This window comes from Mchenga conophoros, linkage group LG7 (assembly GCF_057382185.1).
Source record: "Mchenga conophoros isolate Kocher_MC1m ecotype Shallow Benthic linkage group LG7, M_conophoros_male_GT1.1, whole genome shotgun sequence".
NCBI classification, from domain to species: Eukaryota; Metazoa; Chordata; class Actinopteri; order Cichliformes; family Cichlidae; genus Mchenga; species Mchenga conophoros.
The window spans coordinates 10,380,529-10,394,826 of NC_140532.1; the positions used below are offsets into that span (position 1 = coordinate 10,380,529).

At 38.7% G+C, this 14,298-nt stretch overlaps 1 protein-coding gene across 2 annotated transcripts in view; it reads right to left on the reverse strand.

Moving 5' to 3' along the window:
- Positions 1-4,223: 4,223 nt before the first annotated feature.
- sema3ab (sema domain, immunoglobulin domain (Ig), short basic domain, secreted, (semaphorin) 3Ab) overlaps positions 4,224-14,298 on the reverse strand; it is a 56,085-nt gene continuing 46,010 nt past the window's right edge. For both annotated transcript variants that reach the window (XM_085282011.1, XM_085282010.1), the window contains 12 exons: positions 13,804-13,923; positions 12,939-13,081; positions 11,684-11,798; positions 11,518-11,587; positions 11,257-11,401; positions 10,930-11,149; positions 10,713-10,804; positions 10,567-10,608; positions 9,957-10,114; positions 8,470-8,537; positions 7,605-7,750; positions 4,224-6,649 (listed from right to left, as the gene is read on the reverse strand). In XM_085282011.1, coding sequence (XP_085138137.1) covers positions 6,122-6,649; positions 7,605-7,750; positions 8,470-8,537; positions 9,957-10,114; positions 10,567-10,608; positions 10,713-10,804; positions 10,930-11,149; positions 11,257-11,401; positions 11,518-11,587; positions 11,684-11,798; positions 12,939-13,081; positions 13,804-13,923 — 1,847 coding nt within the window. In that variant the 3' untranslated portion in view covers positions 4,224-6,121. The remainder of the gene's footprint in view (positions 6,650-7,604; positions 7,751-8,469; positions 8,538-9,956; positions 10,115-10,566; positions 10,609-10,712; positions 10,805-10,929; positions 11,150-11,256; positions 11,402-11,517; positions 11,588-11,683; positions 11,799-12,938; positions 13,082-13,803; positions 13,924-14,298) is intronic.

The window sequence follows — 14,298 nt, forward strand, 5'->3', positions numbered from 1 at the left end:
GCAACCATGAGTGAATTTTGCATACAAAGTCCAAAATAAAGTGTTTGGCCATTAATAAAGGAGCAACATTTGATCACTGACAGTCTTGTGTGAACTCCTTTCCAGGCTAAAATAAAAATGTAAGCAAGACAATTAAAGCCACTAAACATAAAAGAGAAAATATTCCACGGAACAGTAGGCATAACATTATGCCTGAGGTTGCTATTTGTGTTGACTAAGTGATGGGTTATGCAGGGAGAGGAATAAGCGCTGGAATATTTTTGAGTGCACTTCAGAACAAAGATCTGTTATGTTTCTGATATATTCTCTTCAGGTTCAGTTGCTTTCCTATGAAGAGACAGATATTTTTATTCTCCTTTTAAGTTTCTTGCCAGAATGACACAGCGCTGAACCCACCGTCCCACTTGTGGATAATGTTTTGCAGGCGTCTGAGCTAAAGCTAGCTTATGCACACTTCAATCAGTTACAGATTAGAAGTGTGCAAGGGAGCAGCCAGGCAACAGTCAAACACATAGCAGGGTACCTATACATTTTTCTCTGGATAAATTAACCTCTTGCTCCTTGGCGCACCCTCAAACCATCTCAGGGTCAGCTAAGGTCAAGCTATGGGCCTCATTCCCCCACTGTCTAATCCTATCTCATCTTCAGCTTTCATGCTTTTATTTTCATTAACTTTTTTCAGTTTCTAGTGTTTCTTAACAGCATTTCCTTTCAAGCCTCTGCAGATTTTTCTTCTTCTTTTTCTTACCCCTTTTTTGTTGTTGTTAAAAATACACCACATTTTTACACTGGCAACAGTACAAACTCTATAATACCCACAAACATTTTTGCCAGTAATGCCATTTCAAAACAATAAAAGCACTGTCTGGAACTACATTACACAGAATTACACAGAGTACAGATACACTGATTTGCTGGAGTTTGTATGTCATGCAACGTGCTTACAAACAGGCTCAGTATAATGTACCGTCCCTAGTGACAGTTATTCCTGTGTGATTGCAGGTTTAGATGATTACTTTATGAGTCAAGTGTGGATGCTAAAGGATGAAAAAGACATTACTCTCCTTTTATTTACTTTATTTGTAAGCCGTTGTCTGATTTGAGTTTTATGCTTTTGAGCCGTCCAAATCATGAAGGTAATCCACTGCTTACAATGTCATTCAAATTTACTAAACCAATAAAACATCTCAAAATATCTGTTTTATGTCATGGCAGCTTAGCTAGCATAGATTGTTGTGTTTGTACACCCGCATGATGCGTGCTTCTTTTATTTATAGATGAATATAAATGAATTAAAGTATATTTTGCTTTGAGGTTATATCTGTATATGAACCTAAACACTTATTATGTATAAATAGTAACTTGGTATGTATGTGCTAAAATAAACAGTATATAAACACCGTGATATAAGGTCAATATATGGAAAGATCATCATGCCTGTTTCTCAAGAGTTCCATAGATGTAAGCAGACTCCAAAATGAGCATCCTGTGCAATAACCATAATTACAACATTAGAACAGGTCTTTTCCACATAGGAAATGAGCTAAAGGTCTTGTCATATCTCCAGTTTAATTTTTTTGTGCCAAGCTGTCACTCATAGCAGAAAGGCCCCCAAGATTCCTGCCAACTTTATAGAGCACTACCAGGCACCACTGTTGCTAAGCTGCCACAGCTGTCACAGCTAGAAACTATGTCCTCTATTTTACCCCAGGCAACGGATATGTCCCTACATGCTTACAAAATCTAACACCCTCCCATATCCTCATCGAGAGAAGCAGACTCTATATGGTGACAGAAAAACCCGATCGTGTTACAGAGCACTATCCATCGATGATCTAGTAACTTCCCACCCTCAACCCAACCTGCAAACGGAAGATTTATGGAAAATACCATCCCACTCACATTTTCACTTCCAAGTGTGCTATTCCCAGCAGTAGGGTTACAAAGTCTTTGACTCCACAAATAAGTAACAGAGGGAAAGCAATAGATTATCACCTCACTCAGAGAGCACCTTGTACTGAAGTGACAAAACTGAGGTATGTCAAACTGATGCAGCCTGTCTAATAGGCAGGATACTGTCAGGGGCCATCATTTGGTTGAGTAAATGTGAGACATGCTGTGGTTGAGTGGTTTTGGCTGCACTGATGCTTTGGTAATGCGGCTCTCTCCACAGATTCCAACTATGCAGAATATCTTTGCCTTATATTCAGTTCGGTTTTTGAAAATAAATTGCAAGGAGCCTCTGTGTGGTTAGGCTTATGATTTGCAAATACTGACAAGCATGCATTTATGCTTAAGTTAACTGAATCTTCTGCTTTTGGAAATGTTAATTTTCCAGATAGACCAAGGTGTTGTATTTTGAAGTGATCCAGAACAGACCAGCTGGAAAGCACCTGTGATCCATACAAGTTTTTACATGTCTCCAGCTGCTGGGTGTAGTGAAGCATCAGTCTAGCAGATTGTAATAAGTGCAAAATAAGCGCTCTCTGGTGCATTTTAGTTTTCCCACGAGTCCAGATAGAAGAGAATACAGTCTGTCTTTTCTGATGTCTGTCTTACAAAGAGTATAATGTTTTCTGCAACATGTGCTCTTACCTGTGCATTCAGCTGTATGCCAGGTGATTGCTAATCTGTTTTTTATGGGAAAAATCCGTTTCAGATGATTATAGCTATTATACATGATTATAGCTAGCTTGCTATCTCATTTCTATAATACATATGCATTTCTTCTCTGGAATATTCTTTTGAAGTTCAAAAGCATCGTCAGTGCAGTAAAAACAGCAGCAAGAAAGTTTTTAACTTCTCTGTTTTCTTTATTCTTGCTCTCTGACTTTGTCACTTCTATGTCAGTTTTTCCACTGAGTTTAGTAGTCCTTTGTGTGAGTGTCAGGGGTGTTTTCACTCAACCATGGCCTTGGCTGCGAGTCAGAGGGAGTTTCTGTTTTCCACTGGACTGGAATGGTGGAAAGATGTCTCTCATCAGCCACTGGAGGGCAGTCACGTGCTGTATAACTACAATAGCAGAAGCAATTATATCAAGGCTCTTTGGCCTTTTTTGAAAGCGCTTCTTGATCCCTTTGCTGAATCTGTGATAACATGACCAAATGGAACAATACAAGTTCAAATGTGATTGAAATACTGAAAGAGAATGTAAGAGCATTTATAGCACACACACACACACACACACACACGCACTAATATTCTTTCCACAGTCCAAAAGCATATATATACATATGCTGTATTTATTTTCCAGATGAAATACAGCAGACAGGCCATAGTAATACTCCCTTTGAAGTGTCTGCTTGAAACTTCCGTGGCCTCAGCTGAATTGACTGCAGAGGTCAAGGTCATAACCCAGGTGGGACATACACCAACCGACCTTTGACCTCAGGCCAAAGGTGTCACCAGATGCTCAAAAGTGATAAAACAAGTCTGCTGTGTTTCCAAACGCAGCTTCAGGACCAAAAATGTATAAGAAACACCTTTATGACTACAGTAAATGCTTTACAATCATATAGAAGAGATATTTTTTTCCATTTATAAAACAATATGTGCTGTGATAAAATAACCACCAGAGGGCGGTAGTACAACACACTTAATATTTTGTGGCAGGCTACGCTGTCACACCCTCCATGGGTGAGTTTTGGCAACTTGTTTTTTCTCCTCCTCATTTTTTTCTTTTTATAATTTTTGTCTGAATTGCATATGTCGAGAGTCCAAGTTGAAATGTTTGCAGCTCATGTCGGCATGCAAATACAACAGCTAGGCTTCAGTTAGAGACTGTAGGGGTCTAATGTTTTATTCACAGCACATCACCCATCAAGGTTTTAATATCAACTTACAGTAACTCTACTGCCTGAGGCACACAAGAGTACACAGCTTCACTTTTTCAATACACACCATAAGAGGCACTTGGGCTGTCTTTTTAAGCAACATTGATTTTTAATATCTCTTATGTTAATTACTTCAGCTATAAATCATTAATTAGTCAGTTTTGTATGTACCATACAGCAGTTCTTGTCTGCACAGAGAAAAGACAAGCACACCATTAAATGAATCCCAATATTAAGGATACGTTACATGAGGGAATAAAAGTTTTCCTCATTACTATGCAGATGTACCAAAAAGGTATTTCAAGATCTAATCCGATCATCTACACTACACGAGCTCGCTATACCATGCAAGCAGCAGGGCATAGTATATTAAAACAGATTTAATGAAGCTAGCATTTTATGAAAAGACATTTATTAGATCAGTAGAATACATCAGCATCACCATCATCATGCCAAAAAGCAGCAAGAGCAGCACTTCATTTCCTCAGAGCCACTCCATGTGCACTACAGGTCCCCCACATTTTCTCTTTATAATCATGATCTTATCATATATGCACATTCACAACTGGTGTTTAACTTGATTTGTGAGCCTCACATTTCTTGAGGCTGGCCCCAGCTGTTTCTCATCTTCCTCTGTCTTGGCTTCCAAAAGCAGATGAAGCTCACAAACACACAATGTTATCTGGCATACTAATGTGCTGCAGAGTTGAACTGGTTACTGTTGTTCACTGGTCTGTGGCCATTTCAATCCATAGAGATTATGTTTAGTTCTTGTTTTATATCAAGTATACAATTTAGAGTCCTAACAGAAATAGTATGTACAGCTTTCGAATAATAACTACCGTCCACTAGATAAGCAAACAATTGAACTCTACAACATCAGACTGGTTATCAATGCCATAGTAAAACAGCAACACTACAATAGCACTGACATGCACTAGCACATACTGTCATATTTCTCAAACATATACCATAGTATTTATATTTACATGGTGTTCACAGCTACATTCCAGGTTTGTGTTTGCGTGGATATCGTTTAACATCATATTCAGAAAAAAGACTGTCACTGCTCTGTGAAGAATATGGATATGAGTCAATAAAAGGGAAAAATAAAAGTATAGATACTGGCTTATTGCTCAGTACATTTGATATGTAATGCATTTGACACTGAACAAAACTTGTGATACTGTACTTCTAGTTCTACTGCAGACAATACAGTTATTTGATTAGATTGGTCCTGCAAATCAACTTAATCAAACCAAATATTAACCTCCAGGAAGCCTCCTGCACATGAAAAAAAGGAAACACACAATGTACAGAACTGTTTATCAATAAATACACAAGTAAAGGAGACAAAGTGTACACAAGGTATAATTAAATAAATATGGAAGAACTCAGAATGAGATTTGGCATACTGAAACGATAGAGTTGGCAGCCATCCATATACTGTGAACTGACACTTAACTTTAAATGTTGAGGCTAGAAGGAATCTGATAACTACAAAAAAAACAACAACAACAGAACAAGTCTTTGTTTTGGAAGATTATCTAGGGGTAGGACACAGACATGTACAAAACCTCCTTGTTTACAACAGCTTTTGACAGATATTTTTTTAAAAATAAATTTCTACACGGGAAAGCAACATGAAGCAACTTGATAACTACAAGCATTCCCTTTCAGATGAGCAGATGTTACAGAATACAGTATTTACACATTTTAGTTACTTAATTAGTTTTTTTTTTTTAAATGAATGATAAATGCTCCTCTGGATTTCTTGCAGTGATCGGGCATCGTGTCCTTTTGATGAACTTCATGTTGTTGTTGTTGTTGATGATGAGTCTTTTAATTTTCAAGACTTTATTCGTATAATCTCAGCTACTTTTGTTTCGTATTTCTGCAGCAGAAATTATCGGGTGTTTCTCCGCACTGACAGTTAAAAGCATACCATGTAACTGCCACTGTCAGATCCACCTCCACAAGAGTCTTTAGGGTGGATATGTCACTCTGCAGTATTCAGACCGCATGAGCCAACTACGATAACATGCTCCAATAGTCTTGCGTGATACAACATCCTGATTCCTGCAGTCCTCCATACTGGTGAACTGTAAACATGGCTTCCCACGCACAGAACACTCCAGCTGACACTTCAGGGTAGTATCTACTTTTTGAGGTTTCCATTCTTTGTGGAAGAAATCTGTGTCTCAGAACAGAGGATAAAAACAGGATGAGTTTACTGAATGAGAACTGAGTGTGGTTAAAAGTCTGTGCTAACAGTCAAGGTTTGTAAGTCACACACTGCGGGGAGCCCTCTCCAGTTCATGGGTCCTGCGGTTGCGACCCTTTTGCCTCTCTTGCAGGTGTTTCCACTTGGCTGCCAGCCCTTGAGCATGCATGTGGTTGCGAGGACTCGTCGCAGTCTTCTGCTGCTGTTGCTGATGTAGTTGCACTTTCTGTACCAAGTGAGATTTTTGCCTCTTGTGCTTCCTCTCCCGTTTCCAAACTTGCTCGCAGAACTCGTCCACACTATTTAGAGTTGGGTGATTGACCAAAGAGAGGAAGTCCCTGTACCACAGCCTTTGATTGGGAGTTTCTCTAGAAGAGGAAAATTCATGGGCAGGGGCACTAGCTGCTTCTTCATCACGATGCAGAAGATCTTCCAGACGCTCCGTGTCAATGACCTCTAAGTTAACTTTTAGAACTGTCTGCATGAAGCCATGTTCCACTGCCTGGCACAGATAAATGCCTGAATCCTTCTTGTTAAGTGTGCGAATCAGGAGGCCCTGCTCGGTGTGGATAAAGCGCTCCTCTGATTTAATCTAAAGAGTGAAAGAATCAGTGATGAGAGAGGCAGAGTGAAGGACAAAGAGAAAAAAGACAGAAAAAATGCATTCAGAATCTGAAATCTATTATCATATTATACTGTCCAAAAAATCAACTATAGTATTTGATTAATAAAAAAAAAAAAAAAGGTAGGCGACAGGTATGTGATTCAAGGACAACCTGAGATAATAAGAAATATAACAGATACAGGTACTTCTACACCGGTGCACTGCATGATTGTAATTATGCAATTAACATTCAACAATGGTCTAGTTTGGCAGTATGTATTAAAATGCTGAGCAGGCCCAGTTGATTCTGAATTTGTATCAAGATATCAAATAGATGTAGATACAATGTAAGTGATTTTGGAAAATAATTAGTTACTACGACATGGAGGGCTGGAGCCTCAGTCAGAAATTGCAGTAGATTTTTTGATAACCATAAAGCATTTCTGTAGGTGCAAAGTATTTGCAAAACGGTCAATACCTGCATCAGTTTTTGGGGTTTTTTTTGGTTTGTTTTTTACAGTATAATAGGTTTTGGGGAAAATGCACATGGAGTATAGATTTGAGAAATCATCTGTGATGAAAAGGAATGAGTCCTTTACTATACAGTGACTATATGGTAAGTAGAGTTAACATCAAAACACCAAATACATTTTAAGAGAAGGATGTTCCATCCCTTTAACGTTCCAGTAGCCAAGGAATACCAGCACTGATTTGACAGCATATGGTAGTTCAGTACTTTACTGAGTACTTAGATACTTAGTCTGGTTGTTTTATTGGGGTTTTTTTTGTCACCTGTATTATGTGTTACCTAACGCAGTGTCTCTTTCTTTTCTTTATTTACTTTCTATCAAGACAGACTGTATCCGAGTCAAACTGATCCAGATGCAGTCTGAATCTATTTTTCTGAAATGAGACACATTATGTGTGCTGTGATGAAGCCCACCTCTTGTTTGTGGTCATCCGTTGTGGATTGATACTGCCAGTATGTCGTAGCTCTCTGGGACTTTGGACTACACTCCAGGAAAGTGCTGCTGTTCTCCACACCGTACACAGTTTTATCCTGGAGGGTTGACTGCCCACTTAACTCATCTGGGAAAGAAATGAATTTTGTTTAGGTATTGCAGGTTTTGGCTATGTGATTTATTTACAGACAATAAGTTAGAAATATTAACTGAAGGTTATTCAGTTACTGACATTCACAAAATGTTCTCCTTTCTCATCATGCTCAGTCACAAACAGCATATAAAGAGGCAGCAACAACAACAATGACATTTACTAGTCAATATCTGGGTTGTACATACAATTAAATATATACGCCACAATTTTTATTAAGGTTTTTTTTGTAGTGTCTGGTTAAACCTTGTCAACTTGGAAGCTTTTGCTAACATTTTCTTCTTTTGTCTATTTCAATTAAAGAAAGAGATGTATAATTAAGATAGTGAGTAAGTATAGTAGACCAGTCCTGCTTTTGGACTAAGTACAATTACAGTGCATTAGACTGAAGGGTTTGGCAACAGAAAGCAGACTTGGAGGATTCTTTAATGTGTTAATTACAAGCTTCACGTCAACTGACCTTAATCTTTAAACCACCAGAAAACACATAAAAGACGTAGATACGACACCACACACATTCAACTCTACTATCTTCTCCACCCTTTTTGAGCAGGTCAGGAAAGGCCAGTGTCATTTAAATCTGATTATAATTTGTTTTAGCACATTCTTTTGGATATTGAAATGTTATTGTCTACATTACAACATAAAATCTTAATTGAATGATATAAAACATGTACATATATCGAAAAAAATACCATGGTGTTGCAGATCTGAGCACTGTGTGAGTGGGTCTCCATTCCTGATATCTTGCCTCCTTGTTCTCCTGCAAAAACACACAGACAAAATTTTTTTATACACACACATATATATATAAACATTTTCCCAGGTCAAAAGAAGCAATGATTGCATGGGTGTGCTAAAGAAAATAGGTGTTCAGTCACTTTGTATGTGTGTGTGTGCATCTGAATGAGATTTGCAGAGATTTGCAGCTGTACTGGTGGCCAACACAAACAAATAAGCATCATTCAGCTTAAAGCTTAGCAGGAAAGCTTTAATTATAGGGTGTGTGACACAGGAATTCAAATTAATAAATCTTTCTAGCCTGTCATCTCTGTCGGTTTCACATGGAAAAGAGATAGAGTTTCATGTTTACTGTCAAGCATTACCATGAGAATATTTCAACCAACAACAATTTAAGCAACTATGGAGACACCAAAGCAAACGGAAAAATAATTCACCTTTGTTTCCTCATGTTCCAACTCAAAGTTTTTATATTGGTGTTTAAAAAATATTAGAGTCGAATATAACACAGGATGGAGCTAGCATTTAAATCAATAAGCCCCATGAAGCTATGAGTGGGCGGCTGCACAAAAAGCACAACCACACAAGCGCACATCAATCAGTCCACGTCTACTACAGCATAACCAAACCACCACCGAACCTACCTCACCCCTGGTTCACCCAGGCAGCCTCCAGACATCACTGACACTGGCTCTCATTTGCAGTCAACACATGAGGCAGTTTATATTTCTAGTTTTGTGCTAGAAACAGGATCCTGTACCTTCAGGGGATTTTGGCAAATACGCAAAGCCTGCACTAAAAGTGCACCCTAGCTCTAGTGCTGAATTGCGGCTATGTCCTCAGTCTATTCACATAATCAAGTTTTACCTCAAAGAAGTATAGACCATAGATTTAACCAACACAATTTATTAAACAATCATGATTAAAACCCTAACAGGACAACACTTGTGTTTTAAAAAAGCAAGTTGCTCTAATAAAATATGCTGTATTTATGTACATGCATGACAATATATAAAATGTTGTATGTGAATTGTGCTGTTGGAGCATCATTTCCATTGGGGTGAAAGTCAAGCAGGCCATTTACCAATCGGAAGGTCGTGAATGGATTCCTTGGCCACTCCAGTCTGCCTATTGAAGCATCCTTGGACCAGATACTGAACCCCGAGTGCCCCTGATGCCTACATGTGACTGTGTATGTAAATGTTAAACAAAGCTCTTAAGTATGGAAAAGAGTGTGTGTGATTGGGTGGATGAGGCTAGTAAAAAGCACTTTGAGTTCCCAGTTAGAGTACAAAAGTGCTATATAAGTACCAGTCCAGGACATTGTAGGCAAACCTAAACTTGCTCTGTGTCTTACAGATCTGATTAGCTGCAACGTAAAAGATCTCAAGCAGCTTCAACACACTGGCAACATGTTAAGTATGACTGTGAAATTCACTACCTCTTAGCCATGGGAAAGTATCTGGAGCATTCTGTGCCATCCCATGCACAATAAGGGTCTCTTGCCAAGCAGCATTCAGCACAAGCCTTCCCATAAACCTCACAACGATGCAGAGGCATCTGCGAGACCCCGATGTCTGAACCCAGGTAGAGTTGTTGCTGTAAACAGAAAAATTTCAAATATTTGTTATTTTATGTCTTAGGAGCTTTAGTTTTGCTACTAAGTCTGGGTGGGCAGTGTGGTTTCATTAACTACTTTTGTCTCAGATGTTGTTTCTCAGTAAAGCAAGAAAAGAAAGATAGATACATTTTACTACAATTATCAATTATCCTGCTCATTTTGTCTCATCCTGCAATTTCAGTTGACAACCCAACTGTTGCGACAAACCCAACAATCAAGATTTTTCTGTGGCAACATGCTGTTGTTTAAATTGCGCAGACAAGCATGTCTTTGTTCTGTCTTTTTACCCTGAAGCAAGATGTGTCACCAATAAGAGAACGCTTTCTCAGGACGGTTTTTCAGACACACTTATATAAACAAGAGTCACTTGTTTGTCATGAATGTCTACAATATGACAGCTGTGTAAAGTTTAATCATAAGCAGTCTCTACCTGTTTTGTAGATAGTTCCATAGCTGTAATGGCTGCAGGCTCCTGTAAAATATAATAAAACAAAAATAATTAAAAACAAACAACAGATCTTTCTGATTTGATATTCTCCAAAACGAAATAATATGGGTGATGGGAAAATAGCCTACTCTGAAAACGGTCATTTCTTCTAATAGGACTTCCTCTAAGTCATGCCAGGAGCCTCTGGGGATGGACACCACTTTCAGAATTGTTCCCGCATCTAGGATATAATGAAAGTACACATTTTAGGTCAATACTGCTTTGTAGTTCCAAGCGATTCCTTACTACAGTATGATAATGTTTAGTTATAAATTACATAAACTTTATACTTTTTATTTGTTTTACCTGTGCCTATGAACATAACATCGTAAAGGCCATCTTCTGCCTCGACTTTGTCCACCACTATCTGGGTGAACTGGTAGTCCACATCTGTTTTGACTATGATTGGTCGATTATTAATGGGGTAGACAGGGTTGAACATGGCTGGATGGCTTCTGGCAAACTGCACAACTTCATCGGGGAGGTCCTTTGTTGTGTCAAATCCACCAAATGTCTTGCTCGGGCACTGTGGGGGCAAATAAAGGTAACAGTGTCTGTTACATTGTTGGTTGTAAAGAAGCAAGAACTCACAAGCTTCAATACATCCTCTTGTAAAGAGGATATTGTACTCACTGTGCCAGGTCGTGGATAGGGAACACGTCCCTGGAAGGGCACCCACTGATAGCTGGGCCCATCTCTGTGGGCGTACGGACCCAGGAACACTCTTCTGATGTCTGTCATGCTGTACATACACACAGCTGAACCTTTGAAGATGTTGCTAATAGAAGAAAGAATGAGACAGAAAAACACATGTAATTTTGAAGTTACAAATCGTGTATTAAATGGACATGAACTACTAAAAACCATTTAACTACTTCAAATGAGCCACAGTACCTGGAAGTAGTGAATACTGCATACACAACTGGGCTCTTGGGATCTTTTGTGCTCATGAGAAAAACATCCTCTGAAAGCCAAAAGAAAAGGCAAGACGTAAAAAGACATTGTGCAAATATTTCAAATTAAGGAAATAATATGTGGAGGTTTGGGAGCGATCACTTACGTAATTCATCAAAGTGTGTGTCTATTCCATTATTCCCGGGCACAGAGCAAATAAGTCGAGCTTTCAAGAAGGTTGTCCATTTATTTACCAGACTCCTGTGACCTCCCAGGTCATTCTGTTGGACATGGCAAAATTTTTTTATTGTCTATGCTTAGTGATACTGTCATTTTCACTTTTTTAACACTGTTTAAAGCATACTAAAGACACAATACTAGCATTCATGTTATTATTATTATTATTATCATATTTAGTCTCTCTATTTCCTATTTTTTATTCAGTGAATGCACAGTAAACTCTCTGTACAAAATAAACTACCAAAAAAATTCTATAACATATTAAACAAGTCTAATAAGCATCCATGTTTGGGTTTTTAAAATGTATTTCTATATTTATATGTATATTTTTATATATATTTTTGTGAATAATGCAATTCTAGATGCTGTACAAAAAGAGGACAGCACATATTGAACTGTTTGTTCCAGTGCACTTCTTAATAATATGCATCTCTGTGCCTTACAGGGTAGTGTTTGTCTTCATGAACATAGCACAAAAACACAGACGCACAAAGCTCTGGCTCATAAAAATGGATTTCACTTTGTGTTGATTTATGGCAGTAAATTATAGTGTATCCAAGACATGCATATGCTGGAGTTAATACCCCATTTTACATAATGGATGGCTTGTCTTGTGTTGAAGATAGCAGATTCTTGACATTCTAGATAATCAGGCAGTCATGAAGGAGGCATGATGTGCAGCTAAACAGGGGTTTGAGGCTGACATCGCTCACTGATCGGCAGTAAGCTTACTGAATTCCTGCTAAATGAATAAGAAATGGATTTAGGCTGTGAAATTTGATACGAGGCCAGTTCTTTAACATAACCATCCCCTGGAGCTAAAGGCCCAATAAGTGCCAAAGCTTGGCATTAGGATAACAGTGCTGCCATTGATGGTGTGTTTGCCTCTCAGGTTCTGGCGACATTTGACATTTCTCTCAGGTTTCTGTCTTCCGGGGCAGTTGTACCACGCAAAACAAAGCCCACTCTTCTCCAGGCTAAAAATAATCACAGATAACAGCTCCTGAAAGCTACCATTATGAAAGCCACTCAGACACCCGTCAAGTGTTTTTTCCAGATACAGGAGCTATTTCACATAATGCTGGTGTGAACGTGTGTGTGCCTTTGTCTCTCTGCTATTGTGTATATTGGGATTTTCCTTTGTAAAGGCCATCCTGCATGTCCTCTGTGTGCGTGCGTACTTTGCAGAGCTGTCCGACGCGAGCATGTGTGGCCTTTCCAGTATGCTCTCCGTCTATAGCATTTTCTCTGAAGAACAGGTAGATTTTGTCATCTTCTGGGTTGTCACTCTCTGAAATAAGATGAATGCCTAAAAACCTAGGATCTGCAAGCGACAAAGACACACACAAAGTCAATGTTAGTTTTTGTGTTTCTTAATCTGGAAAAAACTGCTCTGTATCTAGTTTTAAACCAAGTGCTAGATACTGTGTGAGAGTTTAAAGATGCTGTGAAATAGCAGACATGTACTCAGGGACTTCCCTCTATAGAGCCTGAAAGGCAATAACAACACTTAATATTAAATTTCACAACTCCACTGGAGACGGGCCAGCTAAATGAATTATGTGCTTCTCGTTCTTTGTCTGGACTGCAATATTTTGAGCCATGAGCAGACAAGCTGCAGCACCTTAGCTGAAGCAGAATATGATGAATTGGAATAATATTAACTGGTGAAAAACAGTAAGTAAAACCTACATTTGAAAACTTGAGGTATGCCATTCCATCAACAGAGATGATAGTTCCGGTTATTATAGGTATTTCTTGTATATTTTTCTATATTTTTCTTATATATTAGCACTCAGGGTAGTTTAATTTAAAGTTGTTTTAAGGTCAAACCCCTTTTTTTGTAGTACCAAACTGTGATAAATGTAAATCAGGTGATGATACATTGAGATCCATGTCCACGAGGAGATCAGTGACGAACTCTGATCATATCTATTGGAAGCTGAGCTCAAACAAAAACACAACTGGGATCAAAGAGTCAGCTTGCAAAATTAAAAACAAGAAAAGTACTGTATAATCAGAAGGGATTTTCCTCATCTCTCTCACCATTTAACCATCGGGAGTCATGCTGCTCTGTTCTGATTGGGTGATGCTTTCCAAGAGTGCGAAAGATGGCAAAGTCCCGCCCCATGAAATCAGCTGATGTTCCTGCATACAGTTCTCCATCTGAGATTAAGAGGAATAAACTGAGTTAGCTTAGTAATGTCAGATGAGTAAACAATCTTTAGGGATTTTTCCCCAATGATGAAGGCATAAAACTGAGGGATTGTACAGGGGCTTGGCAGTATAGATAAACTTGGAGTCCTGAGAGAAAACAGACAGTGACAGATGTGATGAACATCAGGAGTGTGAAATTGACATTAACACCGTAGGCAGGGCTAAGAAGGGAGGAGAGAGAAGGATGAATGAATAGGTCAGAGGAGGAGGGACAGGACAGAGGTGTGAGATAGGACGAGTACATAATAAAGCTGGTGAGAAAGGAAAGAGAAAAGGGAGCAGGGATTAGGGGTGATGGGCTGGAAAATGGCCATCTGCTAGGTT